This window comes from Phycodurus eques, chromosome 2, assembly GCF_024500275.1.
Source record: "Phycodurus eques isolate BA_2022a chromosome 2, UOR_Pequ_1.1, whole genome shotgun sequence".
NCBI classification, from domain to species: Eukaryota; Metazoa; Chordata; class Actinopteri; order Syngnathiformes; family Syngnathidae; genus Phycodurus; species Phycodurus eques.
In genome coordinates, this window is record NC_084526.1 from 41,162,019 (window position 1) to 41,182,010 (window position 19,992).

At 41.8% G+C, this 19,992-nt stretch overlaps 2 protein-coding genes across 3 annotated transcripts; both read right to left on the bottom strand.

The window, feature by feature from the left end:
* Window positions 1-546: 546 nt before the first annotated feature.
* LOC133399283 (adhesion G protein-coupled receptor G3-like) lies at window positions 547-9,623 on the bottom strand. Of its 2 annotated transcripts, none has more exons than XM_061670720.1 (12): window positions 9,474-9,623; window positions 8,293-8,341; window positions 7,488-7,575; window positions 7,279-7,407; window positions 5,884-6,039; window positions 5,737-5,791; window positions 5,560-5,651; window positions 3,307-3,425; window positions 2,456-2,704; window positions 2,147-2,246; window positions 1,420-1,721; window positions 547-958 (listed from the first exon to the last, which is right to left on the bottom strand). In XM_061670720.1, the coding sequence occupies exons 1-12, from the start codon at window positions 9,523-9,525 to the stop codon at window positions 781-783; spliced, it is 1,569 nt and encodes a 522-aa protein (XP_061526704.1). In that variant the 5' UTR covers window positions 9,526-9,623; the 3' UTR covers window positions 547-780. The 2 variants fall into 2 exon arrangements, with proteins under 2 accessions (XP_061526704.1, XP_061526705.1); XM_061670721.1 differs by having other exon boundaries at window positions 548-958; window positions 2,424-2,704.
* A 3,886-nt stretch (window positions 9,624-13,509) lies between these two features.
* Window positions 13,510-19,505, bottom strand: LOC133399286 (gastrula zinc finger protein XlCGF17.1-like). The gene is made up of 2 exons (XM_061670723.1): window positions 19,100-19,505; window positions 13,510-14,793 (listed from the first exon to the last, which is right to left on the bottom strand). Exons 1-2 carry the CDS (start codon window positions 19,275-19,277, stop codon window positions 13,817-13,819), a joined length of 1,155 nt encoding a protein of 384 aa, XP_061526707.1. The 5' UTR covers window positions 19,278-19,505; the 3' UTR covers window positions 13,510-13,816.
* Between the last annotated feature and the right edge of the window lie 487 nt (window positions 19,506-19,992).

Below are 19,992 nucleotides of genomic sequence, written 5' to 3' on the forward strand. Positions count from 1 at the left end.
TAATTGTATAGGTGTAGATATGGTGAAGTTGGGTTTCTTGTTTGCTGTAGGCCATAATCCTCAAAATTCAATATTATATATTTAACAACATCATGAATCATTTCACTATGATTGTATGCGTAGTGCATCTCTATTATATGAGTTTCACTTTTTGAATCGAATTATCTATTTAGGTTTTGGACACTATTCTAATTTATTGAGCTGTACCTGTATATATAGGTATAACCTGTTAAGGTCCCTTGGCCAGTTATTCTTGACAACCAAATCAACGTTCACAATAGAAATAAACAGTACGACTACAATAATTCACAGCCATTCATGCACACTCACAAACAATCTAAGTGTCAGGATTAATGCAATCGCTTCGCCGGTCAATTATTCATGACAACCACCACCTTTCACATTGCAAATTGACAGCATAACTAGAAATAATTAAAAGAATGAAAAATAATAAAAAAAAAAAAAAAAAGTCCGTGACACACTTGGACATTGGTGTCCTCAAAGAAACTGTGATCAATGTGCCTCTCGCCAATTCATCACGTTTACAACCACATTGGACAATATAGACAAACAGCAACACTGGAAATGATCCACAAATGTAGTTTATCATCGCAACAGTAATACACGATTGTACAATGAAGTGAAATCCCCAGACTCAAGATAAGGACATGGTGGAGGACTGCATTTTCCATCTGTATGCGGATGTTTTTTGTTTTTTGTCAATGCAAAACTGAACATTATGGATCAAATAAAAGTGAAAAGGGTGAAGTGGCTGTATCGTTAAACATTGTCACGCAAGCACACACGACCTAATATAGGCAACAGAACATGTTTGCGGTGTGTCAGCTGTTGAAGCTGGTGGTCATGATTCTCTGAGAGGAAGTGTCGTTTGAGGTTGAGGCGCCATCCACCTGAGACTTGCACATCAACGCCAAAGACCACAGGAACACAAAGACGCCTTAGCGAGAAAGAAAGAGAGAGAATGAACAAATTACTTCATTAATGTCACGCAGCTGCATGTCTTTTTTTATAATAAAAGGTGAATTATTACATGAATAGTTTTATGTTCTTCAAAGAATGAACATCGGGAATATACTGTTGTCCTATTTTTATTATTATTATTTGTTTTAAGAGAATAAATGTGTCTTTGCCGGGGGGGGGGGGGGGGATGGTAATATTACAAGAATAAAGCGGTGTTTCTGAAATTCACTTATTCAAATACGACTGCTTCCGTCGTTAACCTCTAAAATCATATTGTTATGACTAACTCGGAAAATTACAACATTTTCTTTTACATTCATGGTAACATTAGGAAGGCTTTTCCAAACATTAGGCAACTTTTGAAGTCCTATTGCATTTACTTGTACACACGTCAGTACTAGTTGTGTTTAGTTGGCTTAATTGACTTCATTGACTGACCTTGCAGCAAGTTGAGCGTGGTGAAGATGTAGATGCCGGTCAGGGAGACGTAGGTGATGCTCAACAGGCCAAAAGGTAAACCCAGCACGCAGCTGAGGCCCAGCACGGTCACGCAGTCCTTCCACAAGCTGCTCGCCGTCTCCCGGCCGCCCTTCGCTCCGCCGCCTCCTCGCAACCGCCACAGCTTGAAGATCACCAGGCCCAACATGCAGGAGTTGAACAGGACCGCCAGGCCCGGGAAGGCCACTGTGGTGGCGTAGGTAACCGCTCGTCTGTGACGGAACTTGCTGCTTATCCAGCACCTGTTGGTTTTTTGACGTATTTTGTATTTAAAATATGAATGAAGTGAGGACTACATTACTTAATCTCAGCAAAATTAGCCGTCAAGAGAATTGGAACATTTGACTTGGCAAAATGTCTTAAAAGAAGTCAACGTAGCTAGCCTGAAAACCCACGCCGATGTCCGAAACTAGTCTATGCTACCTACACCCATCAAATTATGTTTCTAATTTTAAGCTAAAATTACTCATAACCAATGACACAATCGCAATCAAAAGTTATAACACCTTAAGACTGTTAAGAAAAATATTTCATTTCATTTCTATTTCATTATTTTCAGCGGGAATAATAGCAGTTTCCAATGCTTCGGGGATTATTTTGAATGTGATTTATCTGTTATAAAAAAAAAATGTCCGCGTTTGGAACACCAGCAATGAGGTTTACTTACAGCTGCGTCGTTGAATTGTTGTCGGAGTCCCGAAGTTCCAGTGTGTACTTGCCGTAAACGCCGGACGCTCCACAAGCCAGAGCAATCAACGTGGGCACACCTGGAGGGAAAGAGTGAACAATAACAATCAAATGTTATTGTTCAACAAGCGCGAACAATGTCGACAACACGGGCAACGAGCTTTGGGCCGTTGTATTGGCAACACTGTCTCAACAACAACAAAAGAACTGGCTATGGGACTTCAATCAAGTGTGTGCTTGTGTCTGCGTGCTCTCACCCCAGCCCACCGCGCTCAGTTTGAGCAGGTACCTCCTGATGTAGATGTTGAAGACGCGCACCAGCAGGAGGTACAGGTGGAAGCCCTCCAGGGCCGACCAGCAGACGGCGGCCAGCAAAGACCAGTGCAGAAGGTAGCCCAGAGCCCCGCACGCCCAGTCGGCCGGCTCTTTGGCGAGCCTCCGGGCCCACGAGCAGGAGAGCAGGAAGAAGAGGTGCAGGCACAGCAGCGCCCCCGTCAGGTGCATGTGCAAGCCGATGGCTCTTTCGGGCTGCCGTTTGCTGAGGGAGGGAGACATCATTGGAATGAGTTTTCACATCTCTCCAGAGTGTGTTTACTGGGAAGGAATTGGTTTTTTTCCCCAGCATAAAAGGCAGAATAACATAAGAATAAAGTTGTGTATGTTAAATGACCGCCTTCCCTTGTTCAATTTTAAATGTAATATAATATCGCAACGAAAAATATAACTATATGCTTGTAAGATTATTCATTTATATCACAACAAACTATATCTTTGTCCTGGTAACGATTACAACCTTTTTTTCTTTAGAATATACTTTTTTGTTTGGTTTTTTTTTTTCATTTAAAAAAAAAAGGGAATTTGATGAGTAACAATATATTTTCTCAAAAATATTCAATTTCCCAATTCTTTTGGCATATAGGGGTTACACATGGTTATGTTTAATTGGGGTTAGGATTACGCAGGAGTCCTTGGAAAAATCTCAACGGTGTAAGAGGTCCATTGAACCAAAACATTCATGACCTCTGTAATATATTACTTGAGAATCAATTTGCTATCGGAGTTCTTCTTCTTCAGTGTGATGTAAAACGTAGAAAAGGACGAGTTGGAAGAAGGAAGAAAAGGAAGAGCGGAAGAACTGACTTGAGACACGAGTAGACGATCAAGCTGATGATGGAGAAGACGACCGAAAGCGCTGATCCGACGTATGTGATCAAACTCAGGTTGAACGCGTCCTCTTCACTCAGCGAGATGTCAGGATTCTGTTCGAGGAAAAGTTCAGGGTACGTTACATTGTCTTTGACCTTTACAAAAGCACCTACGTTAGGTTTGTGGAAGACTGCAATTATCTTGGATGTTTACAGAAACATGCAGTGTCTGTTAGGTTGTCTTAAATGTTTACAGTTTAGCGCTAACGACTCCAAAAAAGTCTGGCATGCATTCCAATCGCGGACTAATTACAAGCGACGATCCCCCCAAGGGATCAACGAATTGAATACCTTTTACTGCAGATTTGAAAAGGACAGTTTCACACCCCACACCCACCCGGCCGCACCCCCGACCACAATCACACCTCTGACTTCTGCGTTTACCATCCGCGAACAGGATTGTTCTTCAAACAACTAAAGATTAACAAAGCGGCAGGCCCGGACCATGTGTCCCCATCCTGCCTCAAAATCTGCACGGACCAGCTCGCGCCAGTCTTCACTCAGATCTTCAATAGATCTCTGGAACTGTGCGAAGTACCATCCCATTTCAAACGCGAAGTACCATCCCGTTTCATTCCAGTCCCCAAGAAACCTGCAATCTCGGGTCTAAATGACTACAGGCCTGTCGCCTTGACATCTGTGGTCATGAAGTCCTTTGAACGTCTCGTGCTGGACCACGTCAAGAGCGTCAAAGGTCCCCTGCTTGACCCTCTGCAGTTTGCCTACCGAGCGAACAGGTCTGCGGATGATGCAGTCAACATGGGACTGGACTTCATCCGAGAACACCTCAACAGTGCTCGGACCTACGTGAGGATCCTGTTCGTGGACTTCAGCTGAGCGTTCAACACCATCATCCCCGAACTCCTTTCAACCAAGCTTCTCCAGCTCAACGTCTCGCCTGCCATCGGCCAGTGGATTTACAGCTTTCTGACGAGCAGGACACAGCAGGTGAGGCTGGGGGAGGCCACCTCATCAACACGCTCAAGACTGCAGAGATGATCGTGGAGGACTTCAGGAGGCATCCTTCGCCACAGCTGCCCCTCACGTTGTCCAGCTGCCTTGTGTCAACCGTCGAGACCTTCAAGTTCCTGGGAATTACAATCTCTCAGGACCTGAAGTGGGCGACCGACATCGACTCCGTCCTCAAAAAGGCCCAGCAGAGGATGCACTTCCTGCGGCTTCTGAGAAAGCACGGCCTGCCACCGGAGCCGCTGAGGCAGTTCTACACAGAGGCCATCGAATCAGTCCTTGTTCTTCCATCACAGTCTCGTTCGGTGCTGCTACAAAAAAGGACAAACTCCGACTGCAACGGACAATCAAAACTGCTGAAAGGATCGTCGGTACCCCCCTTACCCACCCTTGAGGACTTGCACGCCGCCAGAACTAAGACGAGAGCGTGCAAAATCCTCTCGGACCCTCCGCATCCCGGTCACCGGCTCTTCCGGCTCCTTCCCTCAGGTAGGCGCTACCGATCAACGCAAACTAGAACTAGCAGACATTCCAACAGCTTCTTCCCTCTTGCGATCAACTTCTTAAACACCTGACCTACAACTCTATTGCAACATGCTGGCAATTGTTTTACATATTTAAAAAAAAAATTTTTTTTTTTTTTACTTGAGTTCGTCGTCACATTTCTGTGGGGCCGATTATATATCACTCGTGCACTCGCTGTAGTAGTCTCGCCACGCTGCACGATTTGCATATCTGTTGTTGACCAACGCTGGCCACTCATGCCAGAATAGCATCTGCTCCACTTGCACACTGACTGAGGACTATCTGCCACATTTGCGCAATCGACATTGTCCCAGATGATCGCACTACTCGTCACTTTAAACCGCATCCGCTCCTTGAAGTCTCGGCGCCCTTTGCACAATGGTCATTGCACCGGACTATTGCTATATTAGTCATTCGAACTGCTCTAAGCGCTAGAGGACTCTGCATCTTTTTGCACAATTGTCCCCCAAAAAAATACAAAGATAAAGACTTTGATGCTTACAAAAGGACCTATGGCCAAGGCGGAGGTTTGAATGTTATTTCCTTGACCTGTACGAGTGATAACAAGAAGACTCTAAGGACCTCGTACTTTGTAGCACAGTTTCTGGGTCATATATTTGCTTCAAAAACATTTAAGAAAATGTGAAAAATTGTATACGTGTGTTTTTTTCTTGTTTTTGTTCCGTTTTTTTACCACAAGTACGGCAAAGAAGCTCAAGTGGTTGCAGCGACAAACAAATTCCTTTCCAGTGTTGCTGGTGTCACAGCCGTACGCGCTCCAGTGACCTAAAAACCGAGCAAACAGTACATCACAGTGGTGGCGGTGGTGCTCGGAAATGAAGAATCAAACAAATTAGACCACGTCACCCACCAGTTCCATCGTCCTTATTTAACTCCTCCCAGAAAACACAAGTCCCGCTGGCAACCTGAAATGTTTGTTCACAACGTCAGAGGACAGCAGATGGGGATTCAGTTGCATAGCAATAAGCACCCATGATTTTGTTTTTGTTTTTTTTACCTTCTTGTTGTATTTGAAGGTTAAAGTGATGGGTTCTGGGAGGTTCTGGAGTGGGCGTAGACCTGCCTGCACCACCAGGACGGTTCCCCCTAACACGATGCCTGTCGGGCCAGGTGGTCCCGGAAGGATTCTTCTCCCATGCTTTCGACTTGCGAGCTGTGGAATACCATAAATGCAGTCCAAAGTCTTCTTTCCGACCTAATGCACTTCAAAGTAGCTTGAATTAAAGCGTTTGGCGACGTCACGTGAAAATGTTCATCTTATTTAGGCCCGTGCAATTATTGACCAAAATTAATGATCGGCACAACACTGTGGTTCTCCAAGTTTTTACACCGAGAAACACTTCAAAATTACTTAGTTCTCCACTTACCGACATAATGACCAGTGTTCAAATACAGTTGTGTCGTCGTGTAGATTCATTAGAGTATATTTAATACTATTGTAAGCCACCATAACATTACGACTGTATATCGGGTTTGAACATTAGCGCTGTGCTTAAACATAGGAAAATACAAAGCTGCATTTAAACAATGACTAAATCCAAATGTATTGAAGGTAAACGTTGAATTAAAATAGTAGCTACATCCATTTTTAAATATTAGATACAAATGTTTTGGACTCACGGACTAGATACAAGTGAACTGCACACAGGCAAGTGATTCTTTCGTGTACAACTTGAGGGAACCCGCGTACCGCGGTTTTGAGAATCCCTGACATATCGCGCTGTGAAAAAAGTATTGGCCGCCTTCTCAAATTCTTATATATTTGCAGAGTTTCCCCACTTGAATGTTTAACATCATCAAACAAATGTAAATATCAGACAAAGATAACCAAAGTAAACATAAACTGCTGTTTTGAAATGGTGATTGCATTATATTATGATGATTTAAAGAAGTGCAGGCCTCACTTGCTTCAGTTAAGGTCAGTGCGCATGACTCAACAATAACCAAGAGACTGAGCAAAAAATGGCACCCAGAAAGGCCACTAAGCGGCTTCCAGCATAGTTTATGATCAATAATGATGCCCCAAAAACTATTGTCATATACCCTTTCTAAATGAATATTGATCTGAGCCTGATTGTTGGTCTGCGGGCATTCAAATAATGCAAATGTAGTTTTGCTTATTTTGAAAGATATTTAATCCCCTCGACGGGTGGGTCTTCCCTGTAACCCAAGATCAATTTCAAAACTAAATTCCTAGTTCTCCTGAGGATATTGCTTTGTCCCACATTTTTTTATGTATTGATTTTAATTCCTTAAAAACCTCAACAGCGTCGCTGAAATACGACAGGAAGCTACTTTTACGCGAGTGACGCCAACGTGTTAAAAAGTGGATCTTCACTTCGCCCTCCCCTCCTCCGAAATAGCTAAACGATTCTGTGCGCTTGCTACTGACCTTGAAATGTGCACTGTTGAGCACGGTGACCGCAATCGACACCTCGTCCCCGGACTCAGGTGCCCTGGATCTCTGGAGGGCTGACGATGGGATGCGAACGCCATGTTCCGGACTCGGACTCTCCTCCCACTGATAATCATTCGACGACAAACGTCTTTGACGTCTTCGTGAGGATGAATCAAATAAAAGGACATAAGAAATTATCTCACCTCTTTGGAAGGGTCAACAGTCCCTAAAATGAAGACGCTCCCGATTCGCCTTTTTAGTGTGCAGGTTAGAATCCGCTCCTTATAGCACCTAAAAACACAACAGTTCATATTACATGTTACACTGCATTGTTTTTTTACAGCACATTTCATCTAATAATTCATGGATTCATACATGCCAATGCCATTTAGGCTCACGCATATAAATGTTGTGTTAAAACAGTATGCCTACAAAAATGGAGGGGAAGTTGTTCTGTTTTTTCATTTAACCATACTGTCATCAACCTATTATTATTATTTTTTTTTTACACTTGTATGACAGGCAAAAATGCAAAAAGTGCGATGCGAGACGTCTGTCGTACCACTTCCGTATTTGCTACACCTACACCCCACGTCAAAAAGTGAGTCACTACTTCCATTTCATCCCATTGTAAAACTTTTTTTTTTTTTTTTTTTTTTTTTTTTTTATAAACTTCACTTTTGTCTCCACATTCTTCAATTTCACTAAATAGCCATTTTAATGAATGATTTGTTTTTGTTTTTTTAATCCCATCTTCTCACACACGCAACCAAATTATTGTCGGTGGCTACGCTCATGCTAAAAAGCTAGCTCGTATGTTTTCCAGTCGTTTGCAAAGAAAATATAGCAACCTTGTTGAATTCCCCTTCGGCATGTTAGATTTAGGGATTACGTGTGCTATTTATCTATCGATGTATCCATCCATCCATCCATCCATCCATCCATCCATCACCTGGGAACACGAACATTTTCATTGAATGAACTGTGAACGTAGTTTGAGAACGTTACCTGGTCCAGGAATTTTCCGCTTGGCAGACAGAGAGGACATCTTCACAGTCTGTCAGAAGGGGACAAAAGGTGGGCGAGGTCAGAAGCGTTGTACGTCTAAATGTAGACATTCACATTTGGAATATGGGTTTAGCTCAATAGTGGGTTGATTCATTCATGGTAAACAATACAATCAAAAACACACTTGATACACACGGTTTTTATTTATTTTATGAAATAACTGTTTCATTATAATGACATTATTAGTAACAAAAAGATCATTATTTGTTAAAAGGAACCTTTACAATTGTTTACTGTAAAGGATCAAATAAAAATGTGAAATAAACAATGTTGTTTGTATTTAATATGTTTTTCAATTTGAATATATGATTGTTTAATTATAATGAAATTGTATGAGTGAATGATAGTTCAATGAAAATTATTTAATTAAAATAAGCTAACATTGATTTCTTGTAAATGAAAGAAACACTTTTATATACACATTGAATCATCTATTTCACAAAACAATTATGTAACTATAAGTAAATTCCTTTTCATTTGTAATTGTTACTTTAAAAATGTGACCTATTTTATTAAAGTGTATTTTTAATCATGGAAAATATGAAAGAAAATGTACGCATTTAATAATTTGCTATAGTAATAATTAAAAATGAGATTTTATTAATATACTTTTTTAATGTATTTTATGTAAATGTCAAAAACTTACATTGAACAATTGTAAATGATCTAAAAATATGAAGTAAAAAATTGTATACATTTAATTTTGTATTCTATTCAATTTACAATTAATAAAATAATAATGAGAATTATTTTAGCACGAAACTAACTTTTGCTCTGATCTATTGTCAAAATAGTGCATTAAACACAAATATGACATTTATAGTTATAATTTTATATTTTATTAAATAATTGGCTAAAATAATTATGAATAACGTTTTTAAATGACAACCCATTCCATATGATTAAAATAAACTTAAAATTAAATAGTTGACATAAATATATATATATATATATATATATATATATATATATATATATATTTTTTTTTTTTTTTTTTTTTTACTTCATTGAATGAGATGGGCCATCTATCTATTTTTAAAAATAAAAGCATACAAAAGTGTGCCCACCCCTCAGTGTGAAGAAAGCGCCGAGCACTCGGGAGGATTCGGACAAAAACTCACCCTCAGCGGCGCAACAGCACACGAGCCAGAAGAGAAGGACGACCGCTTGCATCACGGGACCCCAATTCGACGCCGACACGTCCTGCCTGGTGTGGCGCCCGTCAGCAGTGTCACATCACATCACATCACATCACGAGAAGACAAACTGGTGGCGAGTGTGGGTGGAAAGGAAGTGATACAATTTTTTTTTTTTTTTTTTTTTTTTTTTATAAATAAACTGCAGGAAATGTCATGCGTACGTGCTTGATTACAACATGGCAACTTGCCACTTGAGCTTTGACTTTAGAACAAAGTCCACCCAAACATTGAGGAACGCCTGCTTGACTTGACCCCATCGGTCTCCCATCCATCGACCGAGAAAAAAAACAAAAAAAACCATACAAACATTGATTTTACAAACATCCAGACAACATGCCGTGTTGAGTCAAGAAAAGAAAGAGGAAGTTTCCAAACATGGCGTGTTGCTCACTTTAGCGAGAAAACCCACAGAACCGATACCAATTTGCTGGGCGAGCGAATCTCCGAGGACAACCTCAGAACACGGATTCGTCTGCGTGTTCAAATGTCAACTGAAGCACCACGAGTGGACTTACATGACACACACACACTGTAATTCAGATTGAGATGTTCAAAATGTTTATGTTCAGCAAAAAAAGGTCTCACTTAAGACAAAAAAAGATGAGGTTGTTGTTTTTGTTTTCTTTGTAGGAGGGTTTCTGTTTTAGTAAACGGGTTTTGCGTGAACAGGAAAACGTTTGTATGTGCGTGACAGTTTTTTGAGCTGTGAGTTTCTGGGGCCTGAGATTTTTGGAGGTGTGGGTTTTTCTTCGTTTTTTGGTGCCTGCGTGAGAGAGTTTTTTTCATGTGTATGTTATATTTTTGCGTGTGAGAGTGTTTTTTTTTTGGTAGTGTGCGAGTTCTTTGGTGCGTGAGTTTTCGTGGGAGTTTGTACATGAAGGAGGGCTTTTTTTGTTTGAGTTTTTTTTTTTGGAGTGTGAAAGGTTTTTGGACCTTTTTTGTGTGTGGGAGTTCTTTGGCAGTGTAAGTTTTTTTAGCTTGACAGTTTTTTTGTGGTGTGTGAGAGGATTTGAGTTTTATGTGTGTGATATTTTTTGTCGCGTGAGCGAGTTATTTTTGGTGTGAATATTTTGGCGTGGTGAGTTTTTTGTGTTTTTCTTGATTTTTGGAGGTGTGATTGAGATGTTTTTTGTTGGGTGTGAGAGGATTTTTGTGAGAAACGTTTTGGGAGCTTTTGCGTGGTTTTTTTTTGTGCATGCGAGATTTTATGCTGTGTGTGGGAATGATTTTTGCGGTCGTATGACTTTTTTGTGAGTGAGAGTTTGTGTGTGTTTTTTTTTGTTGTGTAATTCATTTTTTCGTATGAGAGAGTTTTTTGGTATGTGAAGATTTTTTTGTCAGACTTTTTTTGTAAGTTTTTAGATGTGTGATTTTTTTTTTGTATGTGCGAGAGGATTTGTTTGTGGATGTGAGTTTTTGAGGTGTGCGTGAGAGAGGTTTTTGGAGCGCGAGGTCTTTTGGTGCATGTGAGAGGTAAATGTTATTTTTGGCTTTCACGTTTTTTGGACCAAGAGATGACAAATGTTATGCCAGTCAAGCAATTGCATTTATTATTCCTTTTAGGCACAACATTGACAACATTCTGTTTACTTCACATTGTAACTATCACAGAGCATTGACATTTATTAAGAACTTTAAAGTCATTATTGTTTCTCACATAACTAAGTTGTGCTTATGTAAAAGTCTGCCAATCTTTTCATAAAAATATACGCAATCGTAGCTCCTCTGTTGCAATTCAAATACATTACACAAGTACAAAGGCCCAGAAATGACATGGAGCAAACAAAAATGTTAAATTTTAGCCAGAATATAGATATAATAGAAACAGTAAAGGTATTGCAGTGTCTAGCGAAGGTGCACTCCATTTGCTTAAGCCGACGTCCAAGTTGTCCACGGGAATGATATTTAACCCACGTTAGTATTTCGTGAGCACATTATATCTATATTGAAGACACAATTTCGTCATGTCTGGGTCTACGTCCACAGGCCAAAACTAACCCTTACAAATACAGTTCAGTATATCTCAAGTCAGTGGTGCCACGAGGTGGATTTCATTATCTTTAAAATGACATCTGATAACAAAAACACAGCAATGGCCGTGCATACAGCGGGGCAACAAAGTATTTCGTCAGCCACCAATTGTGCAGGTTCTCCCATTTAAAAAGATGAGAGAGGCCTGAAATTTCCTCACCTATGAGAGACAACATGAGAAGAAGAAAAAAAAGAAAAACAGAAAATCACTGTCTAATTTTGAAAGAATTTATTAGCAAATGATGGTGGAAATTAAGTATTTGGTCAATAACCAAAGTTCATCTCAATACTTTGTTCTATACCCTTTGTTGGCAATGACAGAGGTCAAACGTTTTCTGTTAAGTCTTCACGAGGTTTTCACACACTGTTGCTGGTATTGTGGCCCATTCCTCCATGCGGATCTCCTCGAGAGCGGTGATGTTTTGGGGCTGTCGCTGGGCAACGCAGACTTTCCACTCCCTCCAAAGATTTTCTAAAAGTTCTATTTCGGTTTCACCTGACCTTATGACATTCTCCCAATCCTCTTCTGGATCATCCAAATGCTCTCGAGCAAACTTCAGACGGGCCCGGACACGTACTGGCTTAAGCAGGGCGACACGTCCGGCACTGCAGGACTCGAGTCCTTGGCGGCGTAGTCCGTTACTGATGGTAGCCTTTGTTACTTTGGTACCAGCTCTCTGCAGGTCATTCACTAGGTCCCCCCTGTGTGGTTCTAGGATTTTTGCTCAGCATTGTTGTGATCATTTTGACCCCACGGGGTGAGAGCTTGCGTGGAGCCCCAGATCGAGGGAGATCATCAGTGGTCTTGCATGTCTTCCATTCTCAAACAATTGCTCCCACAGTTGATTTCTTCACACCAAGCTGCTTACTTATTGCAGATTCAGTCTTCCCAGCTTGGTGCGGGTCTACAATGTTGTTTCTGGTGTCCTTTGACAGCTCTTTGGTCTTGGCCATAATGGAGTTTGGAGTGGCACTGTTTGAGGTTGTGGACAAGTGTCTTTTATACTGATAACAAAATCAAACCGGTGCCATTAATACAGGTAACGAGTGAAGGACAGAGGAGCCTCTTAAAGAGGTTACAGGTCTGTGAGAGCCAGAAATCTTGCTTGTTTGTAGGTGACCAAATACTTATTTTCCACCATAATTTGCTAATAAATTCTTTAAAAATTAGACAATGTGCTTTTCTGGATTTTTTTTCTCATTTTGTCTCTCATAGGTGAGGTATACCTATATATATATATATATATATATATATATATATATATATATATATATAAAATGACAGGCCTCCCTCATCTTTTTAAGTGGGAGAACTTGCACAATTGGTGGCTGACTAAATACTTTTTTGCCCCACTGTATGTGGCATCTGTAAAGTGAAAATGTGCGCAAGAACGACAGAGTATGTGGAGGAACGTCCTGGAACAAAAGAGGAGAAGTAGCACCAACATCAACTACCGGACGCTGTTTTCAAACAGCCGCAAAAAAAAGGTAACAAAAAAAAATAGTCACATGGAAAAAAAGTACTGTGCGCATTGTAGTATTTTGGGGTGGATGTAACAGTGCGCGTAAGTGCCCGGGGGTGAGATGTGGCCTACAGCAGCTGCTTTCTCGCATTCTCTTTGTGTATTTGTGTTTGAATGTTTGTCCCTCATCAATAGACGGCTGAAAGTGCATCGGTGATCGTGGAGTTCCTTACCCACATGCGAAACATCCCTTACCCACATGCATTACATCAGAATCATCTTTATTTGCCAAGTATGTCCAAAAAACACACAAGGAATTTGTCTGCGGTAGTTGGAGCCGCTCTAGTACGACAACAGACAGTCAACTGACAGATTGAGAAAAACAGTTACTGAGCAATAAAGGGTTGCTAGTTATCTGGTAATGCCGGTACATTACCTTAATTGCTCATCCCCCCCCCCCCCCCCACCCCCCCACCCCCACTTTAATCGAGTGATGCACAATTTGAAATTCGTTTGTAACTCAAATTTTGGCTTGCAACACAAAGCAAGAAAAGTAAATAAAAATCGACATAACTGTAAAAAAAACCCCGAAAGCTGGGACACTTGTAAATCAAGGTATCACTGTATAAGGCATTTGAGGTTCATCCTGGAAATTTCACCATGAAGCCCAATATGCAGAACTTTTTGTGAGTAGTCTACAAGAGAATCGTTGACTACACACACTGCAACTCAACACTGCCTCACCAGGTGTGTGTTGACAAATGTGACATTTCAATTTCGCGTTTCCTCAGTGTCAGGCAAACGTGTCTGTCCAGTGTGTCTTCTCATGTGCCGGACAAAAGTTGAGCGGTCGCTGAAACTGGTGTGGCAGACCGAGCAGACAAAAGGTTTTTCTCCGGTGTGTCTTCTCGTATGTGTCGTCATGTGTCCCTTCTGAGTGAATCTCTGACCGCACACTGAGCAGCTGAAAGGTTTCTCTCCCGTGTGCGTTCTCATGTGTTTATTCAGCGACGAACGGTCGCTGAACATAATGCTGCACACTGAGCATGCAAAAGGTTTCTCTCCGGTGTGTGTCCTTGTGTGCGTCGTCAAATTGGACTTCCGGGTGAATCTTTCACCGCACACCAAGCAGCTAAAAGGTTTCTCGCCAGTGTGTCTCCTCATGTGCTTCACTAATGTCGAACTGTCGCTGAAACTCGTGCCGCAGTACGGACAGGTGAAGGGTTTCTCTCCGGTGTGCGTTCTAGTGTGTTTGATCAAATTACCCCTCTGAGCGAACGTTTTACCGCAAACTGAGCAGACGAAAGGTTTCTCGCCCGTGTGCGTCCTCATGTGGACTTTCAACGTTTTCTTGTCATAAAGGCTTCTCCCACAAACGGAACACGTCAAGTGTTTGTTGTCCGTATGACATGTCCTAGAACCTTTAGAGTGTTCGTCATCATCAGTGACCGGAGAGTGTGACTGTGTGTCCTCACTCTCTGACAGTGGAGCTATGAGGCTGTCTGCTTGTGATCTCTCCTCACCGTCACCGCGAAGAAGCTGGGAGGAGTGAGGCTCGTCTTCGTCGTCTTCGCTCTTCACAATGACACGAATCACCGGGAAGTCCAGCCTGTCATGCTGCTCTCCCTCCTCATCGATGCTGTGTTCATCTTCTTCCTCTTTAATGTGGGGGGGCTCTGGCTCCCGCTGCTCCACCCTGGAGCTCCACTCCTGCTGTTGCTTAGGAGAAACGCCTTCTTCACGGAGACCTGTAGGGCAGAAATCCAAGACTCACATCATGGTGAAGATAAAAACACAAGGAATGTATTAATAGCTGCATGGTCATCCGCAACGTATTCCTGGCGCTTTCAATTTACTAATAATTCATTAATACATTGAGGAAGTTGGAAAACTCTCCCAAAAATGCTTTTGTTGTCATTCTGGGGTGTCGCATAAAAACAAAACTGAACTCATTTATTCCTGTTCAGAACAAGGCTGTAACATAAAATGTGGCTAAAAAGTGAAGCAGAGAGAATATTTTACGAATGCACCATATCTTGCCTTGTGCCCTCTAATTATTAGATTGTTACAAGTAAATCCATTAAAATAATTTTGAAAAATAATCTCCCTATGCCTCGGCATGTAAAAAAACAACTGTAGACTGTGCAATAAGGGGGGTGGGGGTGTGCGTACTCTGGACATCCGCATACCAAATAGCAATGCAAAGTTAGTTCTTCTTGTATATTTCATTATAGCTTATTTATTTATTTTACTGTCACAAGCAATAAAACCTTTTTAGTTTGTGTTTTTAAACAAGTACAGGGGAAACCATGATTGCACCACCAGAACCCATATTTCACACGGACATTTATAGCAGACGGACACCAGTGTTGGGCCATTGCCAAAAACTCACCTACTCACAATTTTTTTCTGTCGACCCAAACAAATAACGTTTTACGGAAAAATTTCACTATTCGTGCTTTCTGTAATGCTCTAAGATGGCGCCCTAACACACGGCTCTTTCTAAAGCGCCATGTTAGCAGAGGCGTAGCTACTGTTGGCCACTGAACAGCAGTAGCAGTCCGACAAGCAGGTTACGCTCGAGTGGAGAAAGCAGGATGATAAAACTTAAGGTGATGCGGTGAAAGAACCTGAACGCTGCTGGCAGAAGTGGAAGTTAAAGGACTTATAGCGTCCAGATGACCTCTATTTCACTTACAAGTTCTCTTATGCATTTTGTGCTCAAGAAAATGAAACTGGCAGTCATTTCCAAGCATACCAATCTGTTTTGGATCAATTGGTAAAGAACAAATTGTCCCTGGGAAGGCCCCTTTTTCATCGCCACCGACAGAGCTGGAAGTCAAATTTGCTGCATGGTGGGCAAAGGAATGGACTACACTATAAAGTAGCAATATTCACTGATACTTTACATGCTGTCGCTGCCCCATTGATTGTTAAGGCCGGTACATACATGAAGACAATCGGGTTGTTTTTGTCCCGATTTGGCCCCTTCCCAACCAAGCAAATCTAACGCCAGACTATTTTATGTTTTGCAGGATTATCCTAAAAGATTATCCTTAGGTCTGACATTTGTTAAGAGTGCATTTGTCCTGATAATAGGGTCCGGAATATGCCGGGGGCCCAACAATCTTAAATATTGAATCCGTTCAATATTTATGACCAAAAATCATGACGCCGTGAACTGTGATGTGAACCGGAATGTAGTCAATCAAAGAAGTGACCTTACTGAAAGTCACTCGACGGGGGGAGAAACGTGCTCACCTATGGGTGCCTAGCAAGCATTCCAAACTCTGTGCCGATCACTTCGAACCGGCGTGTTTTGAGAAGGGGAGAGGCTGAAACCAGCTGCGGTGCCAACTATTAGTCCTACGGCCATCGGGACCTCCACCGCCAGCTGCTCGTCGTCGCCACTGTCTGGCGGCCTCAAACGTGTGCGCTTTGACGATGCCAAGTTCAATTGGGTGCTCCTGTACGTCGAAATCCTCCTCCTCCTCCACATATTCCAACACGTTGCGCGCCATTGCGTATAAAGTGTAGCGCGCTGTCTTTGGCAATTGCGACGTCACTTCTGGTAGCTCGTGACACGGCTAGAGGAACCACACCCCGGTGTCTTGAGCTTCAGGCATGTTCGGGGAAGACTCAATATGCGTCATAAAAACCTCATTTTTAGCTAAACTATGGTTGAAAACTTGCTGGAAGTTACGTGCACGTATTAGATAACATATAAACAATGCAAATATGAATTTTAACTGACCCCATAACATCTTTTGTCATCTGACCTTTAAACTCGGGCTAAAATCTGGCTTCTGTCATCAGAAAACAAGCCTTTTGAGGAGAATAGCTCACTGCAGACATCATTTTTAAGTCCAGAACTATGGAATAAGTCCCAATGTTCACATATTACAGAGGTCCTTTAACCTGTGTACCCATCTATTGTCATTCATACAGCAGAATAACACTGTAGATTTGTGTTCAACTAAACGTGCCCTGCTTTCACACTGAGTAAGTAAATTGAGACGTGGTTATCATTAATTTAAGCACACTACTTTGTGTGACTTTTTTTTTTTTTTTTTTTGCATGGAGTGCCGCAACATTTTTCCAAGGTTATTAAAAACTATAAAGGTTGGGAAACACTGCCGGAATGTAGGTGCTTGTATTCCCAGTGGTTAACAGAGGTGGGGGGATCGAGTCACATGACTTGACTCGAGTCAGACTTAAAGGTAAAAAGCCTCCCAGAGGGTGCTGGGTGTAGACAGCATGTTTAGCGTATCACAATCGCCGCGTGTGCCTGCAAAAGATTGACGGACTATTCGGTTATTCCTCGTCTCACTACATTCACTGATTGGCTGATATTGTCCTGCCGTGCCCAGTTGTAAAACAATCAATTTGAAACAAATTAGAGGCATTAGATGGGGCCAGAGCGGGGTGATTTTTTTCAAAAGATCATTTTACTAGTAGTCTACTGTCAGTTCATTCAGACAGTTTAAACATCAATCCATTTTCTTCACCGCTTCTCCTCACTGAGGTCGCGGGCTGCCGGAGCCTATCCCAGCTATCTTCGGGCGGGAGGCGAGGTACACCCTGAACCGGTCGCCAGCCAATCGCAGTGCTTCTCCCTCTCTATTTGTCTGTCTGTCCGTCTATTTATTGGAAGTGGAAGAGTTGGCTCAAAAGTGCTCAAAAGAATGATGGGAAAAGTGTGGGGGGGGGGGGGGGGGGGGGGAAAGGTCTGGACACGTAACTGACATCTCAGCCACCGAAGAAGTAACTGAGTCGCATGCGCGACGGCCAGACACAGTGCAACCCATAGGAGCAGTTTAATAATCCACATGACGGGATATCGGCAGCGACGTTAAACCACGGCGGAGGCTGAGGTATGCCGTGTACCGATTGTAGCGTCGCTCGAGAAGGGGAAACCAGCTGTACAGCGCTTCGGAATTAGCAACAAGCTAGCTGGCCGGTCGGTGTGTCGGGGGAAGCAAGCTAACTGGTGTACGAGTGTCTCCGGTCGCATTTGCCTTGACAAGATAAAGTCCAATGATCGTAAAAAAAAACGGGATGCGGCGGTATCGGAATATAAGATTTTATTGCAGTAGGCTGAATAGCGCAATCGTGGAAGAGCCAATTTGTCTTGTAGTTTGATCCGGGCATTACGTGTTGCCTGTCTCAGACGTGCTGTCTGTCCCACACCGCTGTTTTTTTTCCCTCTATTTTTTAAAATAACTTCATTGGCTGTCAGATATTTACAGCACTAAGTCAAAAGACACGTGACAAGGCTCAAAATAAACTAGCTTTTGGATTCCAATATAGTGTGTACGCGGCGACGCGGAGTAAATGTCTTTTGCGGAGCCATTGATCGGATCGGCCAATTATGACATTAAAGCCGGTCAGCATAAGATGCTAAATATAAATTTACCATTTATTTACCACATAACCACACACAAAAGTACTGAAAATTGGTAATGGTGTGTACTGGGAATTGGTACCATACCAGTTCAAATGTTAAAAGGTATCCATACCTACCGAACTATACCATAATCTTTACAGGTGAATTTAACTTGACCTGTTCTCCATTTTTGAATGCACACGTTGAACTGTTCAATGTTTCAGTAATTTTCGAACAGTTCGCTGCAAGGCAAAATGCACAACAGGCAGTTGATCTTTGAAATTTCCATGGATGAAACACCTGAATTTGAACCGTTCAGCGTCTCGTTAAAGAACAGAAATTGCAAACAAAAAAAATATATGTAAACATTGCGCGTTTAAATGTTTAGAGGTCAAATTCAGTTCATCTGTAAAGGTTATAGTGAATTTTATCTTCATCCTGGAATTTCACCTGAAATTAGCTTTTTTTTTTTTTTTTTTTTTAAAGTGACTGACCACAATTGCACGATTTAAAACTCGACTTATTGGATTTTTCTCGCAGCGATTTGTGACTTGCTTGAAACTTGAAAGGTTAAAACTTGAGACTTACTGATGATGAGCCACACGTGACTTCTTACCACCACCTCGGAATTCGATAATAAAAGAAGCGCTTCTCGAGAAGATACAAACCTGCTGTGTGCAACACGCAGCGGCGCCGTCGCTCCTTCTCCTCTCTGGCTGCAAAAAGGTCCTCCTCGTACTCGGCTATCATTCTCCACGTTTGCTTCTTCACCAGTCGCAGTTCATTGACGTTCTCGCAACGCTCTCGGCATTCATTCTCTTGTCGACATGTTAGCCTTGCTAGCATGCGCTGCTAACAAACGCGTCTTTGTTCGCGGCTAGCAAGCTAATAAAGCAGCCTTCAGTGAGAGGCTTACAAGCGCAGCGAGGAGTTAATATTTGTTATGTCATGAGACAGAACAGTGTAGCAACTAAAGAAGAGCAAAAAAATAAATAAAAAATAAATAAGACACTAATTTAAGATAAAAACACGAACACGGATTGAGCAGTCACATCGCCTTGTTTGTGGGACTCAGTGTGCACAGCTAACTACGGAAACTCCCACTGGACAAACTACAAGAGCGAGTAACTGTATTGCGCATAAAGTTAAATAAATAACATATTCCCAAATACATGGTTGATAACAAACATTACGCAGTGATTAAATTCCAATTTGTTGGACTTAGAAGTTACACACAACTGACCTGTATTTGACCAATGTACTGTACTGGATTAGAGTATTAATTGTTTGTGCACCTCTGTGACACTGTACACAGTTACCTTGAAAAAGTAACTTATTTCCTTTACTGATTACTTGAGCTTAAACGTCACTTTACTGATGACTTGATTTCAAAGTAGCTAAGTTAGGAAAAAAGTAACTTTTTAGTTACTATCAGCAGCTGCCAAGTGGCAGTAATATCACTTACGAAGGAAGCATCAGCTAAACTGTACCCATTACTTGGTAATGTACGCCCACACAAGTTGCAGAATGATATCTACAACATGAACCAATAACTTAAATA